The sequence below is a fragment of the Pavona decussata genome, unplaced genomic scaffold (genome assembly GCF_977016875.1).
Source record: "Pavona decussata unplaced genomic scaffold, jaPavDecu1.1 SCAFFOLD_156, whole genome shotgun sequence".
In the NCBI taxonomy this organism is placed as follows: Eukaryota; Metazoa; Cnidaria; class Anthozoa; order Scleractinia; family Agariciidae; genus Pavona; species Pavona decussata.
In genome coordinates, this window is record NW_028145568.1 from 5,968,768 (window position 1) to 5,991,838 (window position 23,071).

The 23,071-nt window shown below is 38.1% G+C and overlaps 1 protein-coding gene and 1 long non-coding RNA gene across 4 annotated transcripts; one reads left to right on the forward strand and one right to left on the reverse strand.

Moving 5' to 3' along the window:
* Positions 1-540: 540 nt before the first annotated feature.
* LOC146465530 (uncharacterized) lies at positions 541-6,772 on the reverse strand. Its single transcript, XR_014868238.1, has 2 exons — positions 6,541-6,772; positions 541-978 (listed from the first exon to the last, which is right to left on the reverse strand). It is a non-coding gene; the product is annotated as an uncharacterized LOC146465530 (long non-coding RNA).
* Positions 6,773-6,916: 144 nt separating this feature from the next.
* LOC146465531 (POU domain, class 4, transcription factor 3-like) lies at positions 6,917-22,345 on the forward strand. 3 transcript variants are annotated; one of them, XM_085128424.1, is made up of 5 exons: positions 6,917-7,090; positions 9,230-9,277; positions 9,441-9,470; positions 9,574-14,986; positions 22,013-22,345. In XM_085128424.1, exons 2-4 carry the CDS (start codon positions 9,230-9,232, stop codon positions 10,375-10,377), a joined length of 882 nt encoding a protein of 293 aa, XP_084984550.1. In that variant the 5' UTR covers positions 6,917-7,090; the 3' UTR covers positions 10,378-14,986; positions 22,013-22,345. The 3 variants fall into 3 exon arrangements, with proteins under 3 accessions (XP_084984550.1, XP_084984549.1, XP_084984548.1); XM_085128423.1 differs by lacking the exon at positions 6,917-7,090 and having other exon boundaries at positions 7,129-9,277; positions 9,574-15,803; XM_085128422.1 differs by lacking the exon at positions 6,917-7,090 and having other exon boundaries at positions 7,129-9,277.
* Positions 22,346-23,071: the final 726 nt, after the last annotated feature.

Consider the following 23,071-nt stretch of genomic DNA (forward strand, 5'->3'; position numbering starts at 1 on the left):
TTGTACATCGCGTTGCTGAACAAGTTTTTAGCAGAAAAGAGAACTTTCCCCCGTTCCCACACTGGGATGACAGGCCAGTATATCAATAAGCGATCAAATTAATGCATATAAGGATTCAAAAGGAATCAAATTAATAAACAGGGAATTGTTTAAATAGAAGACAGACGCTCGCAGTTATTTACGCAACTTAAGCAGTTGCGACTGAAAAGAAAGCCTGAAAAGAATTCAGGCTTGAACGGGACTCGAACCCATGACCTCTGCGATGCCGGTGCAGTGCTCTACCAACTGAACTGGGAGCCAACTGGGAGCTGGTCACGTTGTGAGTGCGTAATATACCCGTGAAGAATGAATAAATGAATGTAAATATATGAACAATAAATTTGAACTGCGGGTGAAAGATTAAATAGAGATTCTCGCAGTTGTTTACGCAACCTAGGCTGTTGCTGAAAAACATTCAAGCTTGAACGGGATTTGAACCCATGACCTCTGCAATGCCGGTGCAGTGCTCTACCAACTGAACTGGGAGCCAATGGGAGCTGGTCATATTGTGACTATTTAATCGTTCACTCGCAATTCAAATATATGTTTCATACATTCATATTCATTTAAAAAGAGAATTGTGTAAGAAAAACATGTCATTCTATTTAAAAAGACTAGTTTCCTTTAGACGGCGTTTGTTTAGCACACTGACTTGTTACGTACAGTGGAACCTCGATTTTACGATATGGCAAGCTGGGCAAGGGGACAGCAAAATCGTATCGTTAAATCGGGATATCGTTGTAAACGAACTCCCGATTTATAAATAACTTTTGCCGGGACACAGAATGTTGATCATTAAATCGGGAATATCGTTAGATCCACGATCGTAAAATCCGGGCTCCTCTGTATACGGTATCGTAGACCGCTGGACAGTGTTATTCTATGCCAGCTACTAGTGTCCCCATCTCAGCCTTAGCGACTGGTCTGTTTCTCTTCAACCTGCGAAAGGAAGGTAGATTAATGTTGAGTAAACCACATTTTCCTGAATTGTCAGTGAACTATTACTAAATTGCAAAGAAGATGGTAAAATGTGAATGTTAACCTGTTTTCAGTTAGTGACGCGTTCAGGATGGGATACAAAGCAAAAATCTTGACCCTCCGCAAGACGCTGGAGTGTTCCAAGTCACTCACTTAAATAAGCTGACTATTAAATAAGTCGGCAGTGCTAATCGTACAAATTGTTAATGGCAGAAAGTAACATTACAAATAGAAAATAATTACTCCGTTTAAAAATCCCAACTGGTGGAGGCTGACCGATTGGCTAATTGCGCGTGATCGGCCTAGAAGTGATCTTTAACAATTATTCCATGAGCGCGCGTTGGATATGAGATGGTAAATAGCCAACGAGGCGCGAAGCGCCGAGTTGGCTATAACCAATCTCATATCCTACGAGCGCGAATGGAATAATTGTTTTATTAAATTCTCCGCGTTTGGGTATTGCTGTTGAATTAAGTTTACTGAATTTTATTTTAAGTAAAAATTTCTTTCAAATTAAAACGACCGGATGTTGAGGCAACTTCCGACCAAAGCGCGCGAAACTTAATGATCACATGACACTCGCAACTCTTTGCAAACAGAGTTGAATGAAAAATCGAAAGCAAAGAAGATCGGATACAGTCGGCCATCTCAAATTCAAGAAACGTTTAAATGTACGAGTTACCACCTTTCTGAGACAAGCATTCAAGTGTTTTGAAGTTCCAGCTCATCGAGAAGCGTAATAGTTGTGCACATTTGAGCAAATGTTTTGCTGTGTGATGCCGAGCGAAGGAAGGGATCAAGGACGGCTTTTTTTGCGCTGAACTGAATTTCTCGCAGACGTTTTACAACACTTAAGGCAAGTCCAAGTGTACGAGGTACAACCTCACTGAGACAAGCATTCATTGCAAGTTTTTAAACTTCAAGCTTATCGAGAAGCGTAAGAGCTGTGCACGTTTGTGCAAATGTTTTGCTGAGTAGTGCCGAGCGACGGAAACGAACATCATGACCGCCGCTCGTACGGATTTCATAGATGAACTTTTGTAACTGGAGTCCTCGTAAATGCGTAGAAACATAAAGGCAGGCATTAAGCTCTTCTTGAGAAATTTCTTCGATCGGTTTTAACCTCTTGCCGCCAGGATTTGCAAGCCATCGTGAAATTTTTGAAGGTAACCGGTTGTTATTGTTGTTGTTGTTAAGTTTATGTGATCTAAATCGTAAAATCGTGCAGTTTTTCTGATTTTAAAGGAAGCTTCAGAGATACGTACCATTAAATAGTGTCATACCGAACTTTGTGGCTTTTATTGTTGTCATATTGATTGAGATGGCATTGTTTGGTATTTCTTCCTTTTCTTTTTTTTTTTTTTTCCTACATTTTTCCGAAGAACATTTCACTTCCCGCCGAAAAAAAATTTAGCTTAGCGACACCTGGGGCAATCGTTTTCCATATTAGGTCAAACTACGGTATATGAGCTGATAACCGGGATTTAGTGAACCAATCAGAACGCTAGAAATGCAATATCCGAGGCTGGGAATTTAATAAACAGGGATATTCGAGGGGTGGAAACTGGTGTGTGTTAAAGAGTACTACTGAACATAAAACGAGAGTGCATTTCAAAATCTAGGAAAAGTCTGTGGACTTTGGAGGGGCTTGTTGGGGAACCAATTACTCAGAGAAGTGAAATTTCAAAGTTTTTCCTGTTAAAAATACTTGTACTCAGACGAGTTACCAAGAGAGGATGAGGTCCTCTCTTGGAGTTACTTACTACTCCTATCAACAAGCGCCGTGGTGGATAATTGCGTACGCAAAAAAATCTGCGAGCAGAATGAGGACTGGGAAGAGTAACGCCTCTTCCCCTTGACCCAGTCCCCTTACGGAGCACAGATCTTGCTTCCAAAGCAAAAGCAAAGATGATATTGCTTCGACACTCCATTGAAATTCGCTGTATTCTTTGAGAGCAAGTAAGAGATCGTAAATCAATCTTTACGTTGTTATATATTAGTTTGTGAAAAACTAACTAGTTTGATGAAAATTTTTCACAGTTACTTATGTACCATGAAATTGCATTACTAATATCACAGGTCTCATGGTGAATTAAACTGAGATTAGGCAACGTTTGAAGTTATCTACACGAGAACTACTTTAAAACGTGTTCTTACTCTCTAAATAAACGGAAAGTAACAGGAGAGTATGCTAGGCATATCCGTAGCCAATTTCATCACCAGGATAAAGCATGGCACCTAACTCGGTTTTCTCAGTTCAATAGGAAAATTCAAATTAATGATTTTCTCGTCATGTTTTTGTTTATAGTGATAAACAGTGATCTAGTTATGATTTGTGTTTTGTGTATCATGTTTACGACAATGCGTTAAGGAACCTGAGCTGATGTCCAAGACTTTCAACTTTTTCAGTCTTTGTCTCTGCTTGTCAGTTTACGTCTGTATTTACCTTATTTTGCACAAGGGTTTTTTTTTTTTTTTTTTTGGCTTGTTTCTGTTTTGAAAAGTTGCTTTGTCAGCATTGTTTAAATCATTACCGTTTGATTGGAAAATTAGCGAAAGCCATTGTCTAAATAGGTTATTCAAGAAAATTTCGCAGGCTAATTTAAATAATTTCTTATTATTTCTAAGCGAGAACAATCTAACACAATTGTTGATTACGCAAGCTGTGCCGCTAAGACACAAAAACTGGTCACCAGTTGCTGGTCGGAGTTTCAAAGTCTTTAAACAGCTCGCACATGGTAAGGTTTCTCTAAATCTTTCATACATGTGCTTTTGATGCCAAGCAACCGACTCAAAACAAAACTGCTCTGTTTCACTTCGTGACCTACTGTGAAGGAATTGTATTGTCTATAGAATTACAAAATCAAAAAGGACACTCAGTAGACAGATTCAACAAAACGTACCGCCATTTTCTTTGTTAAGTGAATTGAAGATGAATAAATGATACAAATGCAATTGCAAAGACAGTTCGCTCTTGGTATGTCAGCTATTGAATCAAAAAGAAAAGTTTGTCAAAATGTCTTGATGAGCCAGGGCATTAATTCTACTGACTTATGATGGATGATTTCACTCACTGAGGTTCAGCCACTCAAAATAAATTTTGAAGACTTTGACACGATTTCATGAAAAACAATCCGGCTAGAATTTGAAAAGACTTTGCAATCTTAAAATACCGTGCGTTGCAGTTTGTCATAGAAGAAACGAAAACTTATTTAACCCAGAACTGTATACCAATAGAATAACAGTTCTCTGAGTGAAGTAAAAAACTGCAGCTATGTAAAATATACTGTCAACAAGTTTTATAATAGCCGCGTTATAATTCTTTGTTTATAAATGAATCAATGCAGTTATTTTAAAGATGAAACATTTTGTCATTTTTTGAGAGTCAAGTATGCGGTGTTGGTTTATTTTAGCGTAAAAGCTTCACAGAATCTTTCCACCACGCATACGTGAAACTTTTGTCTTCAATTCGTGAGAGTATGAGTCCCGTAGCTAAATGCAAATTTGTTTTTAAAAAGCAATTTAATATCTGAATGCGACAGTATTAGTTTCACACCTATTTTGGAGGATTTGTCAACTAAATCATCTTTTCGTCTGGATTACCATCGCTTTGCGGATTACAATTCAAAAGAATTTGGGCCTCGTAAATAGTCTCATACCTCGTAATCGTAGTTGAAAAACGCAACTAATTTAGTAATGTTGAATCGTCTTTGAACCACTCCGTTAAGCAATGGTCTCATTGCTGTTGCTATTTTTTTTGTTTTCTATCTCCAATGGCAAATACAACAAAAGGACGTCTTGCTATTAGAATAAAGCATATATTTGACACTTTCACAGACACTATGAGCTTAACCGGGTTGAGGTTAAATAGAAATATCTACTACAGCGATTTTTGACTTTTGGTTTGGTTGGCTGCTTGTAGGACATAATCCTGCAGGCGGATCTGTGGGAACTATCACTCAGGGGTAATCCTAAAATGTGTCCTGTCGTGCAAGTAAACTGAACGTTCTGCGGTTTAAATGCTGTGAAACGTTCAACCCAGTTGATGAAGAGGAAGCAAGTCAGTAGAAGGGCGTCTCCTTTCCCATTGGCGTGTTGGGGTTTACTTTAAACTGATTTTGTTCATTGCCTTTAAACACTGATATTCGATTATATGTTTAACTTAACTTTTACTCACTCTACTTGCTGCACTAACAAAAACACGAGAAAATTAAAGTTGAGAAACACACTCAGAAACATGAGTTTTTCACAAAGTATATTCTCTCTTACTAGCCACTTATCGAATGCAAACGTGACCATTTCAGAGTAAACTTACGATAAGAGGACGTTTTTAATTTCACTGATATAATCTGATAAACTGTTGCCTTGGAATTGATAAGAAACACGTAACTGCTCCTGTCAGTTTTATTCGGAAAAGATTTCTTGGGTTTTGAAAATCTATTGATTTTAGCGCTGATTTCGATATCCAACATTCTTAAGCTTCCTCATTCACTCAATCGTAGTAGTTGTGTCCAGAAGCTTCCTTATAGGTTATTTAAAGCAAAAACAGATTGGTGATAAGAACTATGTATAATTTACTTGTTTCCACTTTCGATTTATTTTGAAAACTATCAAAAAGGAAATAATTTGTCTGCAAGGCATCGCAAGGTTGAGGGAGAATTTAGACATTTACGATGAACGCAATATAAAACATGACTGAACCAATGTCAACCGCATGGAAAAGCACTCACAACCGTGAAATATCACAAAACAAAGCGGAAATGACCAAATTCGTGTGCTTATTGACTTAGTGGGATCCATTAAAGCTGGATCCGATTTCAAGTTATCTCAAAACTATATGTAGTGGAAATATCTTGTAAGGAAAAAAAGAAAGCATTTCCATTTTACAGCTTGTCATGTGTACCCGCGCCTCGTTAAACACAACACCTGCTGAAGTTGCTTGCAGAGCAAAACAGCACCCGTTCTCAGAATTCTGGTTTCTGGGGGTTCCATTATTGTTTTCTCGAAATGAAAATAAAATAAGTGATTTCGCAACACCGAGAAGGCCTTTAATTTGGAAAATAACCGTTTTAAAGGCACAAAAAAGAAAATTCCAGAATCCTACTCTTGGTTTCTAAGCTAAATCGGTTGCAAAATAAGGATTGAATCACGTTTTGTTTTCATCGTCAAATCTAATTAGATTTTTCAGACAATGGTGCTTCGTTTGATTTACTTTAGCTCGTTTTCTTCCTTCTATTCGAAAGCTTTTAAATCGCGGTGCTAATCACGATTCTATCTCATTGGTTGCGGCCATACAGTAAATAAAAACTTTCTTTCTTGCAAGAAATTATAGAACCACAGGGGACACCGAAATAGGCGGAAAACGCCGCGATAAGGTGAAAGCCTCATTCTGTTTCATGCAAGAAATGATAATTAGATCCCTCGCATTTAAAAATGTTGAAAACAGATTTTCCCTGGTTCTAGTTTGGATACTCTTGCCACTTTTTCTTTATTTTAAAAATGATAATATTTTATATTTCGTACCTTTCATCGTTGATGTTTTTTTTGTTTTCCTCTGAGCGTATCTTTTTGCGGTTTTGTAAATGGCTTCGTGGAAAATGCGTCTTGAAACACCTTCATCGCGTTGATCTAGCGAGCGTTTCGCCCTAAGCTCTTTCGTTATTTCAACATATTTGTTCGTTCCTGTTTCCGTGGAAGCGCTGTAAAGATTTGTTAACCTTGATAGCGCTGGTATGCATACATGAATATCACTGCACCTCGAAAACTGTTCAGTTATGTACGGTCATGTACACACTGGCAAGACCGTCTATTTTTAATGGAATACTTGATAGAGTTTTACATAATAAAAGTAGAAAACATTAATTTTTACTAGGAGACGCGTTTGCTCTGTTGGCGTAAGTGTTTTCACAGAACGCGTGAAAGAGGAAACATCGATTCGAAAACGTGGAGGCAATTTTTGGTCGTTGTGTACGGCAAATTTGATAAAATGGCGGAAAATCAAGCCAGTGAGTCAAACCCCTTACATCAAAGGAACCGGCTTTGGATCGTGGACTTGATAACTGAGTGGGGCTAGGTGTGTATCCTAGATTGTTCAATTTTCTCTTATAGTATTGAATACGTTTTTGGCTCCTGTTTGGGTTCGCGTTTCGCCGCTTAGATCTCGAAATAAATTTAAATGTAAGCAATTAGCATTTTATCAACAGAGTGTTGAGAAAATTGGAAATTTGCATTGGCAATCATTTTCCCGTTAGGAGATTACTTTAACAACGATATAGAAATCATCGAAAACCGGGCTTACTCGATATAGTTCACAGAGGCGTTCGAGAGCAAAGAAGAAATTAAAAGATTCGCGATTTAGTTTGTCTATAAAACGAAAAATCCAGTATTTTTAGAACAAAGGGCAGCTGGGATTGACATCTGGTAAACATGGCTTCATTTGTTATCGTATTCATTATATCAGACCAATATGGGTATTAGAATCACAACGATTTCCATTGTATGTGTAATTTGCGTCAGATAAGCTTTTGGAGAAGGAAAGTCTGTCATTAATGGTATAGAAATAGTGTAGAAATTTTCGTTTCTTGCTTAAAACAAAATGCGTGCCCTTTGTAATGAAAGAGTTTCCGAGTTATATTTTCTGTTTTTGTGAAAAATCGTCTATAATCCAAAGATATCCAAATTGCGTCCAAAAAATTAAAAACATTTGTAATCAATCCCCGGATAATCACGAGCGATTGAAACTTTTCGACGCTAAAAGAATTTCCTTTGAAAAATGAAAATATAACTAAATCACGTGAATCACGGAAATGCTTCGATCGTGACGAAAAAGTATTTTGGCCGGCCAAAATATTTTACTTTACGTTGGCAAGTTCAGTATTTGTGATTATGAATATTTTTCGTTTTAGCGAGTGAGGCTATTAAGCGAAGGGCGGAGTGAGAACAACCTGTCATATTCAATTTCTAGTTATATAGTTGCAATGTTTTGAAGTTCCTTGGTGAATAAAAGCAGCCGCCGTGCGCCAATCTTTGCCCTGCATGAGGGCCGGAAAGTTGTATCTCACGCCGAGTAATCAGCCATGAAGACAGATAAAAACGAAAACTTTTTTCTAATTGTAATGAACGAATTTGCTTTTTAAAAACAGTCACAAAAAGCAATGATTGCATATTCACTAAAAAGCGTAGTTAAGACCTTGACAACAATACGTCCAATTCAGTGTTCTGTTAGATTCACTTTCGTGGAGTTTACCATCATTAGCTCGACTAAGTTTGTTTTGCCAATATTAATTCTTAACCAATGAGAAGTGATAACTGTCGTAATTATCTCCTTTCCAGCCGAACTCATTAATGTGAAGCTTAGTTCATTCATCAAGCTAATTCTACGCGTCCAGAAAGGTTTAGTTTGGCGGCCAATAGCGTTGTAGTGATGCCCGGCCCCTTACACGTGTGTGGCGTGTGCCAAACAATAACCGATTACACTTGAATTGGAAATTGGCAAGAAATCGCGCTCATTGGCTCTGCTCTTTATTGAGGGGAGACTGTAAGTGCGTTAATGAATTTTAATAAAGGGATTAATTGTCTCAAGCCGATTTGTTGGTAACAAAAATGTTACACTTCAACGCACAACTTCACGCATGGATACCGCTTGGAAAAATCACTCCAAAATTTCCGAGCGCAGAAAAACGCCGCCAAAATACATTAAAAGAGATTTACCTCAAAATTCCACTAGTAACTTTCACCGGTGCTAATCAGTTGGACAATGAAAAGATACCCGTAACTGGTGATTGCCGAAATTTTTTTTATCAATTTTCTCCCGCAGATGTTTCATGAATGAGTTATTTTTTCCCAGCGAACCGGGTCAGCCGAGAGCTGGAACTCGCGACCGTGTCAACTCGGGCAGGTTCAGCTGCCGTTGTGCGCACGCGTAGAATTAATTTTTAAACTGCGCTTGCGCATCGGCTTGGAAACAGGTGCATGTGAAGTGCAAATGTTGTTAACACAATGATAATGATTGTCTCTTTCTTTACGGGCACTCTCACTGCATTTAAGAACATTTTCACGCCATGCTAGTAGGCTTCAGTTCGCAGTGAACGTCTCCGAGATGAATCGCGACAGTTTACTGAATAAGACCCTTAGTCCTCCTCTTTCATCTCGAGTACCTATTTCGCATTCTAATGGTATTTCTTACTCAAATTCTTCGCTTTCTGGAGGTCAGATGAATGAGCCAAGCTGGATACCCTCGATTCGTGGATCTACTCACTCGGTATTTATTCTGAAATTTTTATTTGATGCTTTGTGATGTTTGCGTTCGCGCGTCCGCCGCTCGGTCTCGAGTACTGGCGCTCGCTCGCTCGCGTTTTTGCATTCGAAAACTTTCCAATTTCTTGATAATTTTAAGGCAACTAATTTTTTCTTTCCTTTTATAGCTGTCTTTCCCGTCAAGATCTAACAACCTGGTATGTGATAAATAAAATAAATACAACTTGATCGAATTCATTTCCGTTAGTCAATATTACACTCGGGTGCTCAAACACCGTTTCCCTCTTCCTGCTCTTGTAGATTCCTCCAAGTGTGTTTGATGGCTTCGACGACTCTCACTTACTCTCCGCGTCGCAGCTCGAGCCGATGCCGAAATATCTCTCGACGAAGCCAAACAAGCCTTCAGGTTTCACAAGTCTGCACAGTTACCACTCTGCGCACGGGCATGACACAAGCACGTACGATGCCCATGACATTCTGGATCAGATCTCGGCCTCACTCCAGCCAACGGTTAGCGAGTCAGCATTTGATAAACCGTTCGAAACTCCATCGCCGGTGACCGCCACGCCTGTCCACTCTTTACACTCAGCTATCCACACTGCGATTAGCGTGGCGGCTAGTAGCGACGATGTTATGAATCCGCGAGAGCTAGAATGGTTTGCAGAACGCTTCAAACAAAGACGAATCAAGCTCGGCGTTACTCAGGCAGACGTGGGAGCTGCGTTAGCACATTTGAAAATCCCCGGCGTAGGCTCGTTGAGCCAGTCCACGATTTGTAGGTTTGAGTCGCTTACGCTGAGCCACAATAACATGATGGCGTTAAAACCCGTGTTGACGGCGTGGCTAGAAGAGGCTGAGAAAGCGTACAAATGTAAGAATACAACGAGCCAATTCCTTCCTAATTCGGATAAAAAGAGGAAGCGAACATCGATTGGTGCCGCCGAGAAGCGTTCTCTGGAGGCCTACTTCGCGATGAACCCGAGACCTTCAAGCGACAAGATTGCGTCAATCGCTGAAAAACTGGACCTGTCAAAAAATGTCGTGCGCGTGTGGTTCTGTAACCAACGGCAAAAGAAGAAAAGAATGAAATTCTCCGTCCACTGAAGATGGAAATAAATTGGATAAACTATATTGAATTTCTTGCCGGAAATCCCGGCGAAATGACTCCATGGATAGACCGATGTACGCGTGGATGGATGCATACCGAGGCGCGTCAACGGCAGATTGGAGTAAATTACACATGGTGAATTTATTTACAATATAGACTGAACATTTTTGAGTCAGTGAATGAAGGAAGTCCTGATTTTTATTGCTGTTACTATTAACTCACAGAAGTCTTAAATGCAATAGTATGCGGCTGCCTAATGAGCGGACGTATTCGAAATTGAGTAAAAATCGCGATGCCCTTGCGAACTGCAACGGAGGATGTTTCGTTATCTTCGAGAAATTGTCGCGAACAGCTTAAGAGCCCGCAGGTAAATAATATTCAGTGTGTATACCCTATTAGCTTAACAACGAAGGGAAAAATTCCGAAGCACAAATCACTTCCGCTAGGAGTACAATTATTCGTCGTTCATTTTGCCACAATTTCATCGAAGTAACGATCAGAGTTTCGATTTTAAGACCCGAGGTTTGATGTTAATAAGGCCCGAAATTATTTGGTCTTACACCTGTTTCATTTTGGCAAAATCAATTTCCCCATCTATGAAAGTTGAATGTATTACTTGCAATTTATGTAAATTTGGAGGTTCTTTGTGAGGAAAAGCCGTTAAGACGTTATTAGTTTAGCACAGAATCGGAGGAACGACAGAAAATCGTTAAATTAGATGAAAACAAATATGAAAACGTCCATCTCTTTCAAACGGTTTTTCTTCAAATAGAACCACCACACAGACATCAATTAAGCGTTCGGGTTTGGCTTTGTTCGCTAGTGCAGTCCAATGAAAGCGATCCTTTTAATTGCTTACAAACACTTCAGTAAAGAACTTTTACTGCTAGATAAAAATAATGGCATAGGCCCGGAAAGTATATGTATTTAAATATATATTTTGAAATTTTATACGTTGAGGAAACTTTTATGAATTAATCTTTATGATGTATATTTATTGACGCTGTACAAATTTTACCGCTTGCACCATAATTTAAGTCATTTTCGGAAAATCTATTTCATTTTTAACTCGCGGGTGCTGCGGAAATGTCTTCGATGTTTAAGTTATCTGAAAGGCGGCACAAAATGAAAACCAGTTTTCTCAATTTCCAGATTTGTAATGAATTGTGCTTAAATAGACGAGAAGTTTTAATAAACTCAAGTTCGAGGAAGAAAGGCAAGAAAGCGTTTTAATTTGTTTTGCTTTGCTCCGCTCGCCGGTATGAGACCACCCGTATCCATAACTTGGTTGCGTGGTACATTGTGGCGAAACTTGCTTGATTAACACTGGCTTTTTGTCCCGTCTTACCGGTTGTTTGGTGGTCTAATGGCGCCTTTAAACACAAGCTATCGAAAGAAAAATTAAACGCTTTAGTTCTTGAAAACCACGATTTATTCCGTTTTTGAGCGACAGTCTTGAGTTATTTCTTTCGAAGGATGATATCAGAAACCCGCAAAGTGAAAAAAGCAAATTAAAAGAAAAGTAATTTTGGGAATTCGAGGCCGCATCTTGTGCAAAACCCGTATTACTCAAACACCAGCGCCTAGCCATTACGTAGCATCAAAGAACCGAAACTGACGTGGTTGTAATGAGAGAATGTGAACTGCGATCTTCCTTTATTTCCTCGTGAAATATTTTTCCTCGATTTTTATTAGCGTTCATAAAAAAAAGGGGAATCGCTCAAATGAGTAAGTGAGAATGTACTCCCTTGATGTGGAAGGGAGATTGTTGGTTTGAAAGTAATTATTTCATTTACGGCAGGTGCGTTGATGAGAACTTGCAATCTCCCGCTACGATTTTTCATTTTGAGATTTCCCATACGTACTTAAATGATAATTTCACAGAGTAAGTTGTATTTAGAAGTCTTCACCACAGTTTATGTAATCTGGTTCGAATCGATTCTAGCGCCATTCTTTCTTGGAAATGTAAATGTGTAGCTATTCACAAACAAAACCAGAGCTGATTCATTTAGAACGAACTCGATGACATTTACACAAAACCCTTCGTTTTCTGTAACACCTAAGGCGACAAGAAACTCCTTTTGAATCTTAAATGGACGTCTTGTTGTTATAGGCCCGTTTCTATCGCGCTTTCAAGTTGTCAAATTTACCGCAAGGCTGGCAGTTTACAACACTTTCTAGCACGTTGTTTTCTGTCTTCGCCTCAAGAGCGTTGTAGCACGTGCTTGTTTATAAATGATACTACCAAAGTTTTAACCCTCAAAAACCAATTACTTTGGAGGCATATCTGCTTCGATCCAAGCTTAAAACAAAGCCCAACCCTCAGGGAATGGAAAATTTCCGAACGTTTAATTCTTGGATAGTTTCCACGGAAGCGTCTTTCTCGCAAAGCGAAACAATTTCCTTGCTAACAAAGCACGACACGAGATCATCTCATAACACAAAGACGAACTTCTATGCAGCTGTTGTTGAATTACATACAACCAACGTCTCCAAATAATACTCCTCGTTGGAAAGACTTAATTAGAACTCTCCCAATAAAACTCTTTTCCGTAAACTGAATAAACAAGGCTGGCTATTCTTGCGTGTGTTTATATCTTGAACGGAAATCTATCGACCATTCAGAAACTGCCCCGGTATTTTTTTAACAGGCCCTCAATTTAAGTCTAACAAGATATATGAGAAAGGATTGCCATTAAAAACAAAATTAATGTTTTAAAACTGTCGAAAAAGCGGCAAATTTTGAACAGTTGAAATATAGCTTTCGACGGAGGCCAGCAAATTAAAGCTGCTTGAAGAAATAAAAACAAAATTTCAAATGATGTGGTGAGTAACAATGAAGTGCGTTCCTTTATGAATTATCGCTCCAATGAACAAGATATTTCGAAATAACGATATGGAAAATAAGCGGAATCATGTACCAAGAGTAACGAATGAAAACTATCCATTTCCTTAGGATTAAACTGCAAAACGGAGAATTCATTTACCTTAAACAACATTAAAAAACGCGGCTGTTCTCATCAAAATACAAATTTTAAAAAACAGTTTTTTCGCCGAGAGATATTGTATACTTTAGCTGGGAGCCATAATGGCTGCGCGTAACCCAAGCTACTTACATTTAGGCACTCATCTTAACACAAATTGGTTATGGTAGGAAAATTAATTATATTTTTCTCCGCATTGTACTTGTGGAGCTCACAGAGAAGTTTAGTCGAAAACGACTGATTCCTCTCTATTACAGCTATTCCGTGCCTTGTCTGACGTATTTTAAAACATCAAACAACAAACTAGTTGGCTCTGATAACAAGTGTGGAAGAAGAATGAAATGAATGCCCTGGGGGATTACTTGAGCAAGAAATAAAAAATCACGAGAACGTCGTGAGTTTTATTACTCAGAAAATCGTATAAAATTTCATAATCATGCACTCCCTCGTTTATCCAGGCCACGAAAAGCACCGCCCGAACCGAAAATAAGCTTGTTTTGGAAAACACACAAGTCAGCTGTAAAAAAAGAACCACATAAGTGGAACGTACAACACCTGTCAAATGGAGAATTATAACCACTCGCTAGGAGAGAGATAGAAAGATAGAATTCTTCACAAACTGTGAATGATTGAATTATTGTCCGCTTGAGAATCAGAATCGAACGAAACTCGTTCAGTTAAACCACCATATCGAAAAGTATCGAAAACGCGAGTTGTGTTGAATAATCTTAACGCAAATATGTAGCCGCTTTTCACATTTCCCTGAATTGATTTTTATGGAATTGTAGTACTCAACTACGTTCAATTAATTTCACTGAGGATATGAAAAACTTGGGGTATCAGAATAAAAGAAGAACCTAGCGATACTTCCTATTACCATGGACTGTAATAGAAAATTCTTTTCAATTGATTTTCTCCAAACAAACGGAATTCAAAATTACGCAACCCAGGAGGTAATGAAGAATATAAACAAAGTAAATAATAGTTTTCATATTGCATAAAACAGGTTCTCTTTTTAGTCTCTAGATTTAAAATATCCCATGAAGTTTCAGAAAAGTTTACCAAATACCATTTAACTTAGCCACACGCACTTCATCCCTCACTTTCTGACATAGTTTCGACAAACTGAAGGCAGATCTCCCTCGTTTAAAACTTCAGTGAATCATGTGTCACACTACAGCACGGCCATTTTGAGCTTATCCTTGGCCTTCAAGCTGAATTTACAAGTGAAACGAATTCAATTTTCACGTGCTGAAATAGTACTAACTGGGAGCATTTTAAAGTTCTGAAGCGTTGCCAAATAATGCGAAGTTAAAATGCGAATAATAAAAGTAAAAATTTCGTAACTGCGTTTTCGTGCCTTCCTCTTCGACCCCAGAGTGGTTACCGTGCCTTTCACGAGTAAAGCAACCGTAAAAACACGAAGATAAGAAATTTGTAGCAACGCTAACAACAGATAAAATTAGCCGCGAACTTAAATATTTCATGTCAACATTTGAAAGCTAAAAAATTTTAATTATGTAAGAATACGACTTTGACTGTAGTTGAATAATTGCTGAATGAATGTATGTCGGCCACTGTGGCGGGAACAAGATGGCGTTCTGCCGTTCAAATAACACAGGTAAGAAGATTTCAAACTGCATCAGTGTTTATCAATTTCTTCTGTCATTGCCCCTAATATAATAGCACAGCTATAGGCGTTTATTATTTAGTTGTTAAATCACGTAAGGAATATGTAACAGCAAGGAATACGAGCTTATATGGCATTTGTTTCCTGTAAACTAGAAACGTTCTTTGGCAAGACCTGCTGGTACTGTGACTGCACCAGCTACAAAATATTTAAGCTTAATATTTCTTGTAAAATAGCCATAGAATGAAGAGTGTGACTTCCTTTGAAATAACAAATAAACGGAACATGGGGAGGTTTAACAAATTTCAGTGTATTTCAATGTTTTTCTGCATGAGGTGATGAGGTGTGTGTTTTCCTGAGTAGGTGCCAGTGCTGTTGTAGCGGCGCTTCCCAATTTATTAGCTATTCAGTCTCTTCATGGGTTTATTGAAAGTCTAATGCTTGAAAGCTAGTAAAGTTTAAACAACTAAAGATCAGAATTATGAAATTTTAAAGTGGTCCAAGCTTTTATTTATTGATGTTCGAGGGTAAGCCACAAAATGACAGAACAAAGCACGAAAGTTTATCACTTGAGATTCTCATGAGTAAAGACAGGTTTCTCCAAAATGGCGACCATCGCGGTTCGTTCAGCCAATTCTTCTGACGATTTCAAATTCAAAGTGTCAGACTAACGCTTCTTAATTGGCAATATATGAACTTCTGCTTCGTTGTGATAAATGTGTAATATTCCGTACATAAATTAAGCGTCGAAAACATGATACGGACAGTTCTATCCACCGAAGAGAGCATAATGAAGTCCTCTTTTAAGGTAAAGCTTTCGAATTGATTCGACTTTGTAGTAATAAGTTGTTTTGCACTGTAAACTACAAACTTGACCACCAAGGGAAAATTTTAAAGCAACAAGCAAAGATTCAGCCATTATTTGGCGTTTTATTCCTGTCAGAGTGTGAAATGAAATCGAATGAATTCTTGTATATTTTAAATTATCTATTCTCCGCACGTCAATTCTTAAGCTGAAAGCAAATTCTGTCTGATAATGAAGTGATTGCAGAAGACTTTGAAATGAAATGGTAATGAAGTGTATAATTTTCCGTTTTTCTTTCTTTTTTTAGTTTTAATTTCTGGTATGGTTAACAAGCTTATTCATCAGAATTCTACTTGGGACATATTTAATCAAGATGACTCGTATAGTGTACAAGTAAATAAAACCACTATCACGACCATCTTGGTGAACTTGGCCTGTACCAGTTGAATACAAGTTGTATTTTTATTCCCTCGATGCCTGAAATGTCGAACTTATTCTTTCCTGCGTCCCTGTTTAGTAGTAAGGAACGTGTGTGATAACTTAGACAGACCGGCTTTGATCCTTTTTCTTTAAGAAAATAACATTAAAAACCCTGCAGAAAAATTTCGTCCTTTTAGGACGAAAATATGCTAAAATCTCTATTTGAGTAAAAGACATAAACTCGCGGTAATTTGAAGAGAGAAGAAGAAAACCTTAACAACCACCTGCCAAGTTCAAGTCTTTTGTGTTAGAAAATTTGTGTTATATAACATCATATAGAACTGCCTCAAGAAATGTTACGCAAATACAAGAGAAGAACGTTCAAAACAAAGAGTGAAAAATAACCCGAGAAATCTTTCAGATAGATGTTTTAGGGGCACAATACACCTTTTCGAAACTCTTGATCAATACAATACAAAACCGAGTGAACATCTAACAAAATTGTCTGGCTCATTCAGAGTGTGTCATTGTTTATGCAAAGCTTCGCCCAGACTGTAAAGCCATTTGGGATTTTTCCCAATTTTTAAGAAGAAATATACAGGATAATGTTTCCCTTAAGTCAAAGGATTGTTAAATCCTTTAGAAATTGCCCTGTAAATTTAGCAAACCTCAATAAAAAAGTGTTGTTGGTTTGAGTAATACCTGTTGTATAAAATAATTGGCTACCAAATAGCGAAACATGGAACCACCTGCGAGCGAGACAACCTCACGTGCTTTCGTTTGACATCTTCAAAAGATAGGAAATTTTTCTTACAATAAGGCCATAAGCGCGCCCTTTGCTTTATTTACTGACATTAAAAGTTATTCTTGCTGCCTATAGTTCCTCTTTCCTATATGCATTGCAGTAATTTAAAAAAATATTTTCATAGCACTGCAATTCGAAGCCTCACGTGTTTTCTTTCATTGAATGAAATCTTCACGAGGAGGAGGGGGGGGGGATTTTTCTTAGCTTTCTTTTCGGAATGACGATAAACTCGCTACACACTTCATTTTAAACAATTTTCCTTCCTTGAATAGTCAATCTAAGAGTATAGCACTGTACTGACAAGGCCACCAGGGCAGCTATAGCCTCTGACCTTTAATGAGTCTCCTGATAAACGCTCGGTCTGCAATGTTTTATTTACTCGCAATATAAGCATTTACTTTATATATTATATACACATTTGAATTCTATGTTATAAAGAGACACTAACACTGCGTTCAGTGAACAGTAATTCCAAGCGGTTCTCACAGGTTTTTCAATCCTCCTCGCTGGGAACTCTAAACAATAGAAAACCTTAAACGTTGATATTTCTCACTGTGGCACATGGTGAACAACAGGTTGAAGTATTGTATACGAGAAGGTTTACGATCATTTTAAAGCTAGTTCAATGAGATTTAAACACCGTTATGTTTACAAAGATAAAAGGGCACGAGTCATGTGTAGCATTTCTATATTGTTATTCCACTAAGATCTTTCGGAGAGGGTAAAATATAAGAAATTAAAATAGAAATTATTTATTCTATCAATGAATATTATGCGCGTCTACACTAGTAAGACAAACTATCGTTATCTTGTAGTCCCATTTATTTTAGGCTTTATACACTGGTAACGATCAAAGCTCGAAACTTTGTTTAAAATGTCCAAAACTCCTCGTGGTCTTCGTTTTGTCATTCTATGACCATTTTCAAATCTTTTCTGCGAAATTCTCATGAATTTATTCGGGTAACTAAGTCCTTTTCTCGCTTATTGCTTATTCTCTGATGGTTTCTCTTAGTGAAGGTTTTCTATACGCCCTGACGAAAGACAGTGTTATGGAAAGTTCTGCTTTTAATAATAACAAAAAGCGTTTTAAAAATATATGACATTGGCAATGAAAACCTCAATGCCAACCAGACATCAAATTGTCATCAACTTTCCGTTCAACTGCCAAGTTTATTTTCTCAATTAACATGTTCACTGGCATCAGAATATTTGTGCAATACTTGAATGACATCTGTAATAATACTGCTGGATATTACATCCGTATATTTTTAATAACCAATTGTTATTCCTGGTGCGGTCTTCAAAATGTTTGTAAAAAGCTTATCTTGAAGATGACCATTCGCATACTTTAATGAAGCTTCCGTGGACAGATAAATGAACATGCTTTGTTATTCAGTCAAGAGAAACCGAGGAGAAAGTTTTAATTAACCTAAGTTTGTAAACTGTCTTATTCCTTGGATAGAAATCATGATGCAAGAAGTCCATATCCGACATGTTCTTAAAATACTGACCAAACCTCACCCACTACTCAACCGAGCCAATAGTTTAGCTTCTTTCACAATATCAGCGTAGATCACCCACCATACTGGACGCTTTCCACATGACTAATTCTAACCGAGAATGTTGGATATTTGTAACGTGGGAACCTAGCAGATAGCCTGCATTGGCACGGCCTATCATTATAGTCACGTTTGCTGGAACAGTTTTCTCCCTGCTTCCTCCAGTGTTGACAACAATGAGTCGGAACACCTAAAACTGTTTGCATTAAATTGAGAGCAGGGGCGGAACCGTTCACCCACACAGGAGTATTCTGATGTTTAGCCAAGCGTTCCAAGTAATCTTGACGCGTATTCACGTCAAGCCCTCTGGCCATATGCCCATTTGTAGTTCTACTCACTCTGCTACAGAAGATGACAGGTTTGACCCCCAGTAATGTTTTGTGTTATTATCAGTCATAATGCTCGTAACAACCAACCTAAATAAAGTCTATTTTCTAAAGACCGAACTTGAACAAAATAACTTGATTCACTCACATGTAATCATGTTCCCTAAGTAAAAGTCACCGCCTGAGTACTGAAGCAAGACAGTGTTACTTTACTCGTGCTGATTAACTTCCTTTACTTGATTACCGCCCTTGCACTTTGAAAAAAGCCCAAACTAAAAAAACAAGGATAAAACCAAATTTCATTTCGTAAAGTACAGAGATAGAAACGGCAGCACAGAAACGTACTGTGAAGAGGTTTCGTTAACTAAACGATATGATATGATCCCATTATACTGGCAAAGCAACTGAGGATTGGCTGTGGTACAGACAGGGTTAATTGAACAATACGTCCAACTTATTTCAGTACAAAAACAGTTTTGTTGCTTATGTAAAGAGAATACCAATATCAAATGAGAATGCTAATACGATTTACGATGATTTATAATTGAGATAAAAAATATCGTAACCAGCCGGTTTCACTAAACATAATGTTCTTGGAGTGAACTTGACCAGGGGATATGAGTGCCACCCAACAACGTACTGTAGGTTGAGAGTGAAAGGACCAAGATTTCTGTTCAAAATAGTAAGAGGTACAGTTCCCAATGTTATAGTCAGTTCTGCTCACATTTATTCATGGTTGGGTTGAGTAGGTTGAGAGGATGAATGATTATGAATGGAGAGATACGATTGCTGTACTGGATGTTTCATTAATGCCGACGTCTGATGTTAGCTCTCAACTGAATTTTAAATTGGCTTCTACGTTTGAGCAACATTACCGTTATCGTTGACTGTAAAATGAATTAAAAACATTACGTATTCTTGAAAAACATTTAGGTGAATTTCACTTAAGGTATGGCAAACGGCGCATTGAGACATTTCGTGGTCGTAGAAGCTAAGAACGCGCGTACGTCATGTAAAAAATAGCTGCATCAGTAAAAAATCAAGAAAACAGCTGTGAAGGATTCTGCGCACAGAATATTAAAAACGTCCACCGATACATTTTACATATTAATGTCCCATTTCTTTTTTGTGTTTTTAGCACTATCTATCTATCTATCTATCTATCTATCTATCTATCTATCTATCTATCTATCTATCTATCTATCTATCTATCTATCTGTCTGTCTGTCTGTCTGTCTGTCTGTTTAGAATACGAAGCTGATAAACTTGGCCATCTTTTAAAGCGGATTTTTCAGATACGATCTCCTTGCCGTAAAATGTACACAAATGATTCAGTGTTTCTAATGGAAAGCTTCAACGCTTCACAATTAGAACATTATAATTATACTAGTAATACATCTTTAGAAGATTGTTCCTGTTTGCCTTCAGCAGTGAAGAGGTTTCGTATAAGTCTCCTAGATTTCTGAACTTCTTTTCAATGCTATCAAATCTCTACTACTGGACACCGTTGCTATTTAAGTTAAAAAAAAAATAGCTCTCTTAGTCCAGGCAATTTCTCAAAACTGCAAAACCTGGCACAGGCTATGTCCGTTTGTAGAATATTAAAATATAAAGATTTCCACAGGAAAGTCCTGCCTTCTGTCTTTCTCTTTCTGGAATGGTCATTAACTTAAGAATCACATAATTTTCAACCACATAACGTGAAGGTGGTCAGGAACAGAATTCGCAGTTTGGAGGCGGACACATTTGTGATGTGAATCAAACTGAAAGTTTTTCAACAGCATAACCTTTGTCGGTCAAACAGTACGAATTCGTTTGTCGATAATGAATTATTCACTGATAGAAATGGAAACGAAACAGCGTGGATTGCCATTTATTATTTGTAAAAGGTCACTTTGTTACGTATTGACAAAAAATATTGTTTCAGTCACAGCACCCATTACTACCATTTTACAAAACAGCTCTGGGCGACATGCACCGTTTACAACGTCTTACATGGTTGGTCGAGAGGACAAAAGAATGAACAACAGAACAATGCTCCCAGCCCTAAAAAACAATGCAGCTGCAGGTTATTAGGGTCCAGTGAAAATAGAGCTTTTGAAACCTGCAGGTCTACTGAACAGCTTAACTCTCAAGATCCAAAATTTGGGTCATACGTTTTCGTTACCATCATCTCGGAGTGGATGTCATGGCATTTGTCACGCCATCACTATTGGTCACTGTCACGTGAGACATGTTCAAAAGAAGAGTCAAAACGTTACCCCCAAGCTGTTAGGCAACACCCAGAATCCAGCTTGTTGTATCGCCGAATGACCACCAAGAGTGGCAAGAGAAAGCAAACGGGCCTTGAAAAGGCAAAGGGAGTTCAATGTTTTTAAATGACACCTCACGAACAAGAAAGAAGAGGAAAACATTCCAGTTCACCTATACTGCTAGCTAGGAGACGCTATCATAAGTCCAAAAATGTGACTATCTTGGTTTTCACTGTAGCGAAACTCCTTGTTGGGGACCTTACTGTTCTTAAGCTACTATCAAGGCTTATAAAAACAAAGGTCACGTTAAAGGAAAGGCGCCTCTTGTCTCTTGTTAGACCGAGCAGTATTAAATCTCTACGGTGCCATAATCTCTCTTATCAGCAGTCTCAAGCAAATGAACTAGCCAACAGTTATTCTTTTTTTGCCAAGACGTTTTAGGGCATGGAACTTGCTTCCTCTTGAAGCAGTTGCTTCTACCAATGTAAACCACTTTAAATCAAACAAACTGTCTACAATCAGAGCCTTCCGAGTGCCCTATAGGCACCAACGCAGGCTGACTTCTCCACTTCAAATGAACGAGCCGATAGTTATTCTTTTTTTTTTTCCAAGAAGTATTAGAGCATGGAATATGCTTCCTCTTGAAGCAGTTGTTTCTACCAACGTAAACAATCTACCTACGATTAGAGCATTCCGTGTGCCCTAGGCACCTACGCAGGCTGACTTACTTCTTACTACTTCCTAGGTCGTAACTACATATCTATCAAAGTATCAAAGTAACGTCCGAAATCCCCACCCCAAATATAGGTATCATGTAATTTATAAAATCCATTGTAATCACTGTTGATAGGACTGCTGGGATCAGAGTCGAACAAACGTGGCAACGCCAGGAGGACATGACATCGGTTGGCAAAGACTTGAATAACACTGAACTCTCAGTAGACATGTAAAATCACAAGAGAGGACAGTACACTGAGGAGAGCATTACAAGGCAATAGAGATCCACCACTTTTAGTCCCTAACAAATGACTGAGATGTCGGTTACCAGTTCCCAGTGATCTACCAAGACCTCCTGTCATGTAATACTGACCGCCTTGAATATCATACTTGAGAAAGGTGGCGGCGAACTCAATTCAAGCTTGTGACTTTCACAAATGTTGAATCCAGTACGAGTAATTTGAAAGGTACGTTTTTCTACAGCTACATAAAAACACGAAAAATTTTCCATGCCTTATTTAAAATATTAATAGGAAACGCTTTGCTAGTGTTTCATGAGACTTGTAAAACACTCTGAGAGTCCGGAACAGTTGGAACACGGTGGAAATACTTTTCCACGGTCTCTTTCATGTTCAGAAACTTTTACCTTGTTTCTGTCTCTCTATACAAGCACGTTAAATGTTTTCTATTGGTTGAATGTCACTGATGTAGTGAATGTATAGTTAGAAGTTATTACACTCTATGTTTTGTGTTTTTGTTTTTGGTATTCGTAATGTCTCATAAAGTAACTGTTATAGAGTCAGAAATAAGATCCATTTCATAGTAATCGTGGTGCCTTGAGGTTCGGCATACAGAAAGCCATTAAAAAAATTTGAACATCCTTTTCAGGCGTGGAGACTAAACAAAAGTTTTTCAAAATACGTAACTTATGTAAACGTTTTTAGTTGCACTCCGAGTTTCTGTATTAGACACAACGTATAAATGTTTGATAAGGAAGACAAATACGACAGATGTTTCCCTCTGGGAGCAGTATTGAAGTGAAATTAAACATTACCCACACCATCCCAGTAGGAAGCGCCTTTATGCTTAGCAGAAATGCCGGCCTGATCGTCTACAAATCCCAATTATCAGATTGGTGTGTCCTGATGTCAACAGGAATAATTGATATGCAAGCCAAAGAATAGACAAAAAG